At 35.1% G+C, this 11,218-nt stretch overlaps 2 protein-coding genes across 2 annotated transcripts; both read right to left on the reverse strand.

The window, feature by feature from the left end:
- On the reverse strand, positions 1–11,191 carry otc (ornithine transcarbamylase). Its single transcript, XM_001334635.7, has 10 exons — positions 11,058–11,191; positions 9,944–10,082; positions 9,783–9,864; positions 9,579–9,666; positions 7,953–8,106; positions 7,757–7,879; positions 6,765–6,818; positions 5,389–5,538; positions 5,076–5,213; positions 1–4,995 (listed from the first exon to the last, which is right to left on the reverse strand). Exons 1-10 carry the CDS (start codon positions 11,126–11,128, stop codon positions 4,936–4,938), a joined length of 1,059 nt encoding a protein of 352 aa, XP_001334671.1. The 5' UTR covers positions 11,129–11,191; the 3' UTR covers positions 1–4,935.
- Positions 3–1,228, reverse strand: mid1ip1a (MID1 interacting protein 1a). Its single transcript, NM_131335.1, is given in 1 exon segment — positions 3–1,228. A coding segment is annotated over 1 exon segment (459 nt). The 5' UTR covers positions 1,167–1,228; the 3' UTR covers positions 3–707.
- Positions 11,192–11,218: the final 27 nt, after the last annotated feature.

The following is an 11,218-nucleotide window of genomic DNA, read 5'->3' on the forward strand; positions in this document are numbered from 1 at the left end:
TTCAAGTAACAAACGTTTATTTTGTTATAAAAAAAAAAAGTTCATTAACATAAAAACACAGCAATGCTTTAACAATTCAACTGGCATTTATGAGCACAGTTTCACACTGAATCTCATGGAGCTCATCATTACACAAACAGTGATTTTCAGAGTTGTCCACGTCATGGATTCACAGGATGATTCACAGATTCTTTCAGGTCATTAGCAGGAGACATCCTTATGGATTTTCCACAGGGTTTCTGCTTCATTAATATAGCTCTCACATATAGCAATCTCAGTTAATTATAAAAAAAAAAGTCATCAGTCCTCTGGTACACTTGGCAACATCATAGGACAATTACTTTCCTCTATCACAAAGAAAAATGGAAAAATAAAAGCTTTCAATTTTACATAATACATAAATAGACTTAAATATTAATGTAAATGCATGGCAGTCAGCCACTTCAACGGAGATTTTGGTTTTTAAAAAGAGAAACTGTCAGTGCAAATTGGCACAAAACAGGAAGCAGCCCTTGCAATACGTCAGTGATCAACACCAAAACCATTACTTCGACAAATCCACTTTCCCTTCACGGTTTGTCTTTTTTCGGCAGTAACTTCTGCTCCATTAGTCCCCTTTGGCTCTTCCACAAATGCAGAGCAGATCGTCTTAGAACAACACAACAGTTCATCATATCGCAGTAGATGTGGATCCTTCATGGTGCACTTCACTGTCCCCAGCCAGAAATGCCAATCTCCTGCTTGTATCGGTTGGTCAGGTTGTTGGCTTGGCTTGTGAGTTGGGACAGCACCCCGTGCAAGCCCTTCAGATGGAACTGCAGGAGCTGCTCCAGATCCATGTCGCTCTCCTCCTCTGTGCGCACAGGCTCCGACGCAGAGGTGTCTTTCTTGCGCCGCTGGTCCTCCGAGCGGATGACGCCCCATTCGATGTTGTTTCTGATGGACTTGAGTTGACTGTAATAGCTGTACATGTCGGCCTCAGCCTCCCGCAGGTAGCTGCCCGGGTCGTTGGTCAGCTTCTGCTGCTCCTTCTCCTGGTCCAGCGGCACATCTCTCAGCAGACTCGGCACCATGACCGTCTGGTCCATGTTGTTGACGGCGCCGAGGAAGCGGTTCATTGCCGTGTAGAGAGCGTTCTTCTGGCTGAGGGGCTCGGACATCTGCATCTTGGTGGTTTGATTCGAGAGCAGTTTTTTCTGAATGCGTGTCTTTAGTGTGCTTAGTTTCTTTCTGGAAATCTACATTCCTCACTTCTTTTTATACCAGACCTATTCTCCCTCTGGGCGTGACCGAAACCTGTTGATCCGGTTTGGGATGTTCAGGTCGGCCTCGACCAGATTCTTGCAGCGAGACACAAGCCTCCGCACGGCTCATAGAAACACACAGGGAGGGAGCGGCAGGAAAGTGCATTGATGAAGTTGCATAATAATGTACATTAAATGCAAGCTTAATCCAATAAATTGGGTGTCAGTAAATAATTTTGACTCAAAAAAGTAGCTGCTGATGCAAATGTGCTTTAGACTTTCCCTACGATCAGCCACGTTTTCATAGTAAAAGCATATGTTGTTGCTGTAGCCTTTTTGTTGCATTACTATTTAAACAGTTTAAACATAAATATGACTACTATTGATATTATGGTTAATGTAGCAAATGCATTGCTAATTTGTAGTTATCATGGTCTACTACAATAACCATGGTTTTGTAGTTAATGTTTGTAAGCATTACATAACATATTATCTGAATTAAGTAATATAATAAAACAGGTATGGATAATCTAAATTATGTAATTTCCCATCATCAAGTTATGTTATGAGTTTCTGCTGTCAAACACAAAGGAATATTTTGAAGAATGTGATTAACCAAACAGTTGCTGGTTGTCATTGACTTTCTGTACATACATTTTTCTGGGTGTGAATGAATTAATGATGACAGATTCTTATTTTCCAGCAAACTACATTATGCAAGGTTTAAAAAGAGACACCTGGATTTTGGCCAGGTTTTTTTTTTCTTCTGCTGAACACAAGTAAAGAATGTACTGTAGGTAACCAAACAGTTTGGTTGCCATAGACTTCCGTAGTCTTCTGTTCAATGGAAGTCAATGGAGACTACCGGCAGTTTGGTTTACCCACATTATTCTTAAGAAAGAGATTCACAAATTGGTGTAACCTGATGATGATAAAATGTAATTTTATGTTCCTCAGTCCTTTTATTTTGAATTAAAAAGCGAGGAATTTTGGCTAGTTTGCATTTCTGTGTCCTGATAACAAAGTCTAATCTTTAAATTCTTTTCTGGTTAGTAACACTGAGGCGAAAGGTTACGTGGTTGACTGATGAATGGGGCTATTAATTGTTTACTGTCATTATCATGCCACATTAGCAAAAATGAATGAACGTAACAGGAAAGACTAAACGAGATGTGAGATTCTATCTCAGATCATTCTGCCTGAGAAAGACAGAGATGAAAACAAGACTAGCACTTTAGTGTACAGTTTTTTATGATTTACAAGGTTTCTGAACATGGCCTTTGTACAGATTTTCTAAGAAATTATTGGAAAAGAAATTACACCATTGAGAGCTACACCATTGAGAAAAATATGTTATTTCTATGCTCAGTATCAACAACTGTTGCATGTGTGTTTATTTTAATCTCCAAACTGTTATTAAAGGAAACATCTCGGTCAAAGCTGATACTCTTTGAAAACACAGTTAGAAGTCTAGTGAAGAAAAATATGTTTTTATATTCAAGTGCAATCATGTGAAACAAACCACCAAAATCGATCAGAAAATAAAAGACTTAAAGAGGTTAAAAAAAGCGATCAAAAGATAGTTGTTTGATGAGGATAATTAGTTTGCATGGTGGATGATGGTGTGATTTGTTATAGTATTGTGAATAGGGTTACAGCTGGAAGGGCATCCGCTGCATAAAACATGCTGGATTAGTTGGCGGTTCATTCCGCTGTGGCGACCCCTGATTAATAGAGGGACGAAGCCGAAAAGAAAATTAATGAATAAAGGAATAAATGTCTTTGTGAATCATTGTGTTCCTGTTTTAAAATGTTGAGGTGCTGTTTGTTTTATGCATCAACTGTATTTTGAAGCCATACTTTGTTTGATTTTACAGCGAGGACCTTAATGGAACCCCAGGGCTTTATTGTGCTTTTATCCCTGACCGTTTTAAATTCAAAATGTATGGGATACTTGTATTTCTGTATAGCCTGTCAAAAAATTCTATTTAATTCACAACAAGGATTCCATTTCTAAAAGAAACACAGCAAATTTCCCTTTTGGGAAATGGGATCTTTGCATGTATTTCATGAACTGAATGTTTTTTTTTTTTTTTGACGAGAGACAATTGATAAAATGCCTATTTTCCATTAAGATTATTTTCTGGCATATAACTTCTCCCTGAAATCATCTTGTCAAATGAATTCCAATAAGTGATTTAGTTTTGGTAAAGTTCAGCAAATTTACATATCCTAAATGAGCATCTGAAACAATTAGCATCCAAATTACCTACTGTTAATGTAAATGAACGTATATGCACTCATATAACCTTAATAATTTACAACGTTTTGTTTCCTAACTGTCAATCATGCACCCAAATAAAAACATACAAAAACAAACACACACACAGGCCTGAGGTCACAACTGAAGGGTCAAACAATGTTTAGATGAGATAAGATCGCAGGTTTCAGTTTAGATTTTTTTTTCATACCAAGTCACAAAAAGGGAGGCAAAGAAAGCCTAGCAATGGCTAGAATGTCTCGGATGATTCTCGAACCTGTTCTTCAGCTTCGCTTCTCATCTCCACCCTTGTTCTAGCGTTTTCTCTGCCTCACCCTGCGAATCATTCGCTATCCTTCATTTAAATGTATTCTTTGCAAAATCTTAATTCAATAACATTGTCTCATTTTTATGCAATGCGTTGACTTAGCATTACTCTTCCGAGTTTCACTCAAAGTCGAAACCTCCCACTCGTAAACATTGTCTGACTGTTATGCATGTTAATCTGATCTGTTTACAGGCCCGTGGTCAGTCAGTCATTGGTCACAATAAAACTAAAAACGAAAGTATGCCCAATGACCTCACATTCCTCCTAAAACACATGCATACATTATCTTTGTAGAATCATTAGTCACAACATGAAAATTCCACAGCGCTTTTAAATGCATGCCCACACACCTTATCACACCAAATCATGTTGTGTTATTCCTCTGTCCTGTCCAGAGTTTCACATTCAAGAGATGACCTAAGATAGTTTGTGATCTGTTATCACAATGTTTATGAGTGACCTGAAGAAGCAGAAATGCCACATAACATAACTACATATAAACCCTACGAGAGAAATTGACGGTTGGTAATGAATTTTATTATTGTTTTCCACTAAATGCATTTTGCAACATATTTTTGTTGTAAAAAATGCAATTGTAATGCCCATCTGACCCCCTGCAGTTTAAAGAAATCAAAACACTCGATACTGATAATACATCCTTCCCATTAAGCCACAGCACCACCTATAGCCCTGAATTAGTATTTATTGTTATTAGTAAAGTATTGTGGAAAGCATTTTATATACATTGATTCTGACAATTCATGAATTTAACCCTTGCTGTTGAATTCCATCCACTTAGGGGTGATTCATATTTATCTTCCTGGTCTTTCTGGTAGAATGCATGATTATATGGTTTCATGGCTTTGCAATCAAAAAATGTTAATATAATGGAAGTCAATGGGGCAAAAACAACCACCAACATACCAAAAGGGTAGTCAAACTGCTTGCAATGAGTAATGGGTTTAGACAACTGTTTATATATGCATTAAACTCCCTTTGGCAAAGAATATTCAAACATATGCAGGTTACTCGTTTTATTTGACAAAAAACAGATGCATTTATTACCTTATTTTGTTCTTAGGATTTATTTTCCCACACATTTTTTACAATTTGAGTGTGGGAATTTGTGGCCTATAGTCTGTCAGGATGCACACCATTAAACCCTGAGGAAAACACATAGAAATTGTTATTTCGTGAACATAAGTGCATTAATAGTGCTCAAATAATTACATAAACACTTTACCATAATGGTCCACTTGCGGTTCTCGGCCTCTTCGAAAACAAGTGAACGTTGTGAGTAGAAAACTTCATCGTCCACTTCCTCTGGTTTACGTGGAAGACAATGCAGAAATGTCCAGTCAGGTGCAGCCACGCTTCCTGTCTGTAAAACAATCAAAAGAAACATATTCAGAAGCACTTTATAAATAATTTCCAAAATAAGGCTGCACAGTAAATTCCTGCTAATTCCTGCAGGCTTATTTTTGTGTGCAATTCACACTAATAGAATAAATTAAGCAAACAGCCTCTTTACAAAATAGACTAGGACATCTGTGTACCTGAATGGTGATCTGGTAGCCACTGAAATCTTTTAGTCTCTTCTTCTTCTCCTCCTCTTGGCCCATGCTCACCCAGGTGTCAGTTACCAGAACACTGCTGTCCCGCGCTGCCTCCACTGGATCTGACACAAACTGCAGTCTGGTACCAAACTTCAGTATGGATTTATTCATAGATTCAGTATATAGTGAGCAAAAAACGAAAAAAAAAAAAAAAACCAGACAAAACAAACAAAAAAAAGAAGCACATTGTTTTATTAGGTTGTTAAAGACAATAAATTATTTCATACAGTTAAACATAATAAAAATGCATGATGGATTTGCATACATTTATAAAGATGCACTCAAACCTCTGGACATCTTTGGTCAAAAATAGATGTTTTGAAATTTTGTACAAAAATTAAACTTGGTTATTTTTGATGCATTAGCTACAAAAATATGTAAATGTTTTGGATATTTCCAACATTGGAAATAAATTTCAAATGTAAAACAAAAAGCAAAGAAAAGAGAACTATTTGGTGCAAAATACAAATCGCCCAATGTGCTGAAAAAAAAAGAGTACAGAAATAAAGGCTTGAAAATAAAACATAGAGAGTAATTGAGTGGACTCACACAGGAAGAAATGAACAGGCAAGACTGCATTTATTGGATTAATAATATGAATTATAATATTATTAATTGTATTATTTTAATTATTATCTAATGTTTTTTCTGTATTCCATTTCTAATAAAATTGACTTTGATTTAAACATAATGCAATGTCTGATATTCATCTAACAAAAAAACATCTAAACAGAAGTCTTTTAGAATGTCTAAATATATATCTAAATTCAAAACTTCACACAATTACAGAACTGCGTTTAAACAATAAGAAAAACTGTCCAAAAGCCTCCATACATATTTCTATAGGACGATGCAGTGACAGATTAAACACCATCCACGCTATACCAAAGTCCATAAACATTCAATATAGGTGAATTGGGTAAACTAAATTGGTGTCTATGAGTGTGAATGAGAAAGTGTATGGGTGCCCCAGCGTTCACGAGTTATATATACAAGTATTCCGGAGTAATTACAGATAAATTAGGACGAAAAGAAAGTAAGTGTGCTTTTAATGCCTCCAGATGGCACTATTGTCACTTAAAAAAAAAGCCTTCACTGTTTTCAATAAATAATCAAATTAATATCATGCAGTTTAAGTCCAATGGAAAAAAATACTCACAAAAATGTACTTAGAATTATTTAGAATTTTAGTATTTTTGCATAACATCATAAAATCCTCAAAATGTTAAAAATATATCTCCCTAAATTAAGAGAGACAGAGTGTTAATATTAATTTAGTATATGAACTGTATTGATGCCTTCTGTGTTTACAGTACCTGCTTTGCCAGACGCTGAGCCTCTTCAGTGACAGCAGCATCTGGCTCATAACCCTACAGAAAAGAAACTAATTTAGACAATATCTGAAACTAAATATTAAGCAGTTAAATTGCATGCATGTATAGTGTATATGATTTGGAATTAGAAAAAAAATCATTTTCATTATAAATGAATATGAATCATTTTGAATAAAAGGGCTCTTATGCATTGCAAGTGGTTATTTATTAAATAAAAACTGAAATAAATAAAATATATATTTATTTCTTTAATACTGAGATGGAAAAGCTACATTATCAATGTCAAATGACCCTTTAGAAATCATTCTCAAGATCAAATTATAATCATCAGTATTAAAAACACTTGCTGTTTATTTGTTTATTTATTAGTATTTTTGATACTTTCCTTTAAATTTAAATACATTTACTGTCCCCTTTGATTTATTTAATGTGTCACTGCTAAATAACACTATTACATTACTATTCCAGTGTTCAAGTGCTTTGAAATGTGCAATTGTTATTTGATGTTTGACAATCTCAGCTGAAACATGAAGAGAGGGTGGGACGTAAAGTAGCCCCTCCCCTTTAAAAAACAGCCAATAGCATTTTGTTTTTCTCACAGCTCTGCCAGTGAGCTCAAGCTAAACAAACAAAAAAGCAAATGAGAAGTGTCTTAAAGGGGGCGGGACATGTCAGACACAAGAAAGCATTTGATTAGTGAAGATCTGATCAGAACCTGAAGTATGATGTGACATCAAAAAAAATGTGTTGATCAGATAGGTGACAAACTGCAGCCCTTAGATGTTTAGATCAGTTTTATATCTTCTAAATGTAAATACCATCACTGTTTTGTAGCACACTTTCTTATAGATATCCTTAAAACTAACATACTAATGCTAACATCTAAACAATTTTTTGTTGTTATTTTAATTTCATGGGACCAGTAAAAAATACATTTTGAATGACATATAAGTCACTGATGTAAAGAGACAGACCTTGGGTGTGGCCACTTTCAGATTGACACCTAGTTTAGCCAATGACATCATGAAAGAGTGAAGAACATTGTTTCCATCTCCTATCCAAGTCAATGTACGGCCTTTTAATGAGCCATAGTGTTCCTGTAAGATTGAAAAAGTTCACATGAGTGCATGTACTTCATTAATCCATGCACTTTTGTCAGCGACTGAGTACCTGTAGTGTTAGCAGGTCAGCCAGAATCTGAATAGGGTGGTAAAGGTCAGAGAGACCATTGATTACTGGTATAGAAGTGTCTTTATCCAGGTGCTCCAGAGACGAGTGATTATACACCCGAGCCAACACGATGTCTGCCAAACCTGAAAGAACCCTGCCACACATACACCCCATGTGAAAGCATCACTGTATTGAGTCTACTCTAAGAAATAAATCTGTAAAATAGTGTAAAATTGTGGTCATTACCTTGTAGGCTATTTAACATGACTAGAATCCAGACAATGTAGAATTTTTAAACTACTGAACATATCCATAATAGTTAGTTGTTTAAGCTTTTTAACATTAAAAAAATGGTCAGAGCAGAGTTAAAGGTCCCATAACACAATTTGAAAGTGTAAAGGAAAAAACACAAAGCAGTAAATCATGAGCTATGGAACGTTTCTGTTTAACCTCTTAAGGCCCAAGGTGTTTTTCTACAGGCATATTTTATTCCTCTTTGCTATTTGGGCTTATTGGAACCTAATTAGAATAAAAACCCAAGTATCATCTTTTGATTTGATGTACTTTTAGAGAAAAATTATGTCCATGTATGTGGACTCGTGGTTCGAATTTACATAGAACACTTTTTCCCGACGGTTTTGTAATGCATATTTAACATAGAAATTTCTTTTGAATATGTTTTGACTACCAGAGAGTAAAAACAATTTTTTTTTCCCATTTTGGACAGTTAAAAATAGTGTTTGGGACATTTCATATGCTACAAAACAGTTGCAGGATGACATTGTATGTCTGTAACAAAATATAAAACATTCAAAGTATTTTAAATAGCCACATAAGAGCTAAAATATGATATCCACTTATGTGGCCACTAAGCAGGAGGTTAAATAAAGTCATGTGTCTATTAATGTTATTTAAAAAATGTAACAATTAAATTAGATGCACAAAAGCTAAAATATCATATAAAATGGTTAAAAGCTTTCAGAATCTAAAGACATTTTCATCTACATTTTTATATTAAAATGTATATAATACTGCAGTGTTGTCCAAGAGCTATCTCCTCTTTCATTAATCAAATGAATGAATCTTTTTATTAATAAAGATGTTAACAAGTTTTATGTTTAACATATATTTTTCTCTATACCAGGAGTGCCCAAACTTTTTCTGAAAGTACCAAAAACTAAACTGATTAAGGGATGTGGGCCAAATGTAAATATACCAAACTACATTAAAATTGTCATGGGTAATTTCCTAATTCATTCATTCTCTTGTCGGCTTAGTCCCTTTATTAATCCGGGGTCGCCACAGCGGAATGAACCGCCAACTTATCTAGCAAGTTTTTACGCAGCGGATGCCCTTCCAGCCGCAACCCATCTCTGAGAAACATCCACACACACATTCAAACACACACTCATACACTACAGACAATTTAGCATACAGGTATGTTAAAATTACTTGCAAAGTTAATTTGATTTTACTTAAAATTGTAACGCAATTTAATTAAAAAACTTATAATTAATAAAAAATGTATTTATAATTTTTAAAACAAATGTAGATTGTGTATCAACTAATTAACAGATTTTTGTTTACATTTAATGTAGTGTTTGTATTGTGTGTGTGAACTCAGACCTGGCCGTGTCTGTGGTGCATTCATTGACCCCTAGATGAATATCCTGAGGCGTGAGGAAACATGGATGACCACCCAACAGAGAGAATCCTAGTGGAAGAGAGAGAAACTGTCTATGCATCAAATCCTTTGTTCTGTAATCATCCCTATTCATTCTGCTCAGAGAGCGAGCTGATAAACTGAAGTGTTTTCTCTTAGGATGGCACCTGTTTCAGTGGACATGCGGGTCCTAGTGCTCCTCTTCTCAAATATCATGGCAATAGATTTGCCTTGAAGTAATGGGAGATGCTGAAGATGGAAAAATTAACATTGTTGATTACATCAGTTATCAAAAAGGAAAGATTAGTTCTGTTAGTTAATAACGTACCTCTCCTCTGTGCTTTATTCGATGTTTTAGGTCAGCGGAAACCCACAGGATATGTTTAATTTCTTCAGCATTATAGTCTTTAAGTGTTAGAAAGCTGCGACCCTTCAGGTTGACACTGTCCAAAGTTGCTTTTCCCACACTGTGGACATGAAAAAGCAAAGGTGAAAACTTATTCATTCATTTTCCTTTGGCTTAGTCCCTTTATTCATCAGGAATAAACCTCTAACTTATCTAGCATATGTTTTACACAGCAGATGCCCTTCTAGCTGCAACCCAGAACTGGGAAACAACCATACACTCTCACATGCACACACATACACTACGGCCAGTTTTGGTTTTTCAATTCACCTATAACACATGCCTTTGGACTGTGGGGGAAACCGGAGCACCCGGAGGAAACCCACACAAGCACAGGTAGAACATGCAAAATCCATTCAGAAATGCCAACTGATTCAGAAGGGACTCAAACCAGCGACCGACAGTGATAACAATTGAGCCCCCGTGTCGCCAGGTAGAAAACCACTTGAACATAATGAGAAAATAAAACTTAAATATGCTTTATAAAAACAGTTGCAAAACATTTTTTCATAATGTTTTAAAGGTATTATGCAAGCAAATTTGATGACTTAATACACTGAAAAAATGTGTAAATTTAAAAACAGAATCTAAAGGATAGTCTATACATGTTTATATTAAAACACCTGAAATATAGAAAAGTGGAAAACTTGAGCATAACAAGAACATGGAACAAAACTTAAATAGATGAATAATAGTTGCAAAACATTATTTTTATGATGCTTTGAAAGTATTATGCAAGCAAATTTGATGACTTTATAAACTGAAAGAGTGTGTAATAAAACCAGTAATTTTTTTTGCAACAATTAAAAATTATTTGTCACAAATGCATTTAAATGAGATTAAACATCAAATGAATTTTTTTAAAATAAAACAGAAGGATAACATAAATTTCATATTAAACAGAATTCAGCAAAATAACAATTGAGTAACAGTACGCTAAATCTCTCCATTTAGATTTTTAATTATTAAAGTTGTCATCAAAAATTTGGATATCAGAAAACCACGTTTTATATTTAGAGCAAACTTTTCGACTTACCTAAAATTCCTGCTTTGGCAACACTTTGCAAACCCCAGGCTGTAATATATTCTACTTTTGAGAGCAAACATTTTTACAACATATGCATAAACACATTTAAAGTTGTACACTGCAACACTGCCAAGTCAGAGGATGTCCACGCGCTCCCTGTCATACAGTAC

This window comes from Danio rerio, chromosome 9 (assembly GCF_049306965.1).
Source record: "Danio rerio strain Tuebingen ecotype United States chromosome 9, GRCz12tu, whole genome shotgun sequence".
Taxonomy (NCBI): Eukaryota; Metazoa; Chordata; class Actinopteri; order Cypriniformes; family Danionidae; genus Danio; species Danio rerio.

What these genes read in the sequence shown, in the direction of transcription:
- otc (XM_001334635.7), bottom strand. Translation starts at nt 11,128, where the DNA reads ATGTTTGCTCTCAAAAGTAGAATATATTACAGCCTGGGGTTTGCAAAG. An exon ending in CTGACCTGCTAACACTACAG is followed by an intron (nt 7,880 to 7,952) that starts GTACTCAGTCGC and finishes TCAATCTTACAG; the next exon opens with GAACACTATGGCTCATTAAA. An exon ending in GCTACCAGATCACCATTCAG is followed by an intron (nt 5,214 to 5,388) that starts GTACACAGATGT and finishes ATTGTTTTACAG; the next exon opens with ACAGGAAGCGTGGCTGCACC.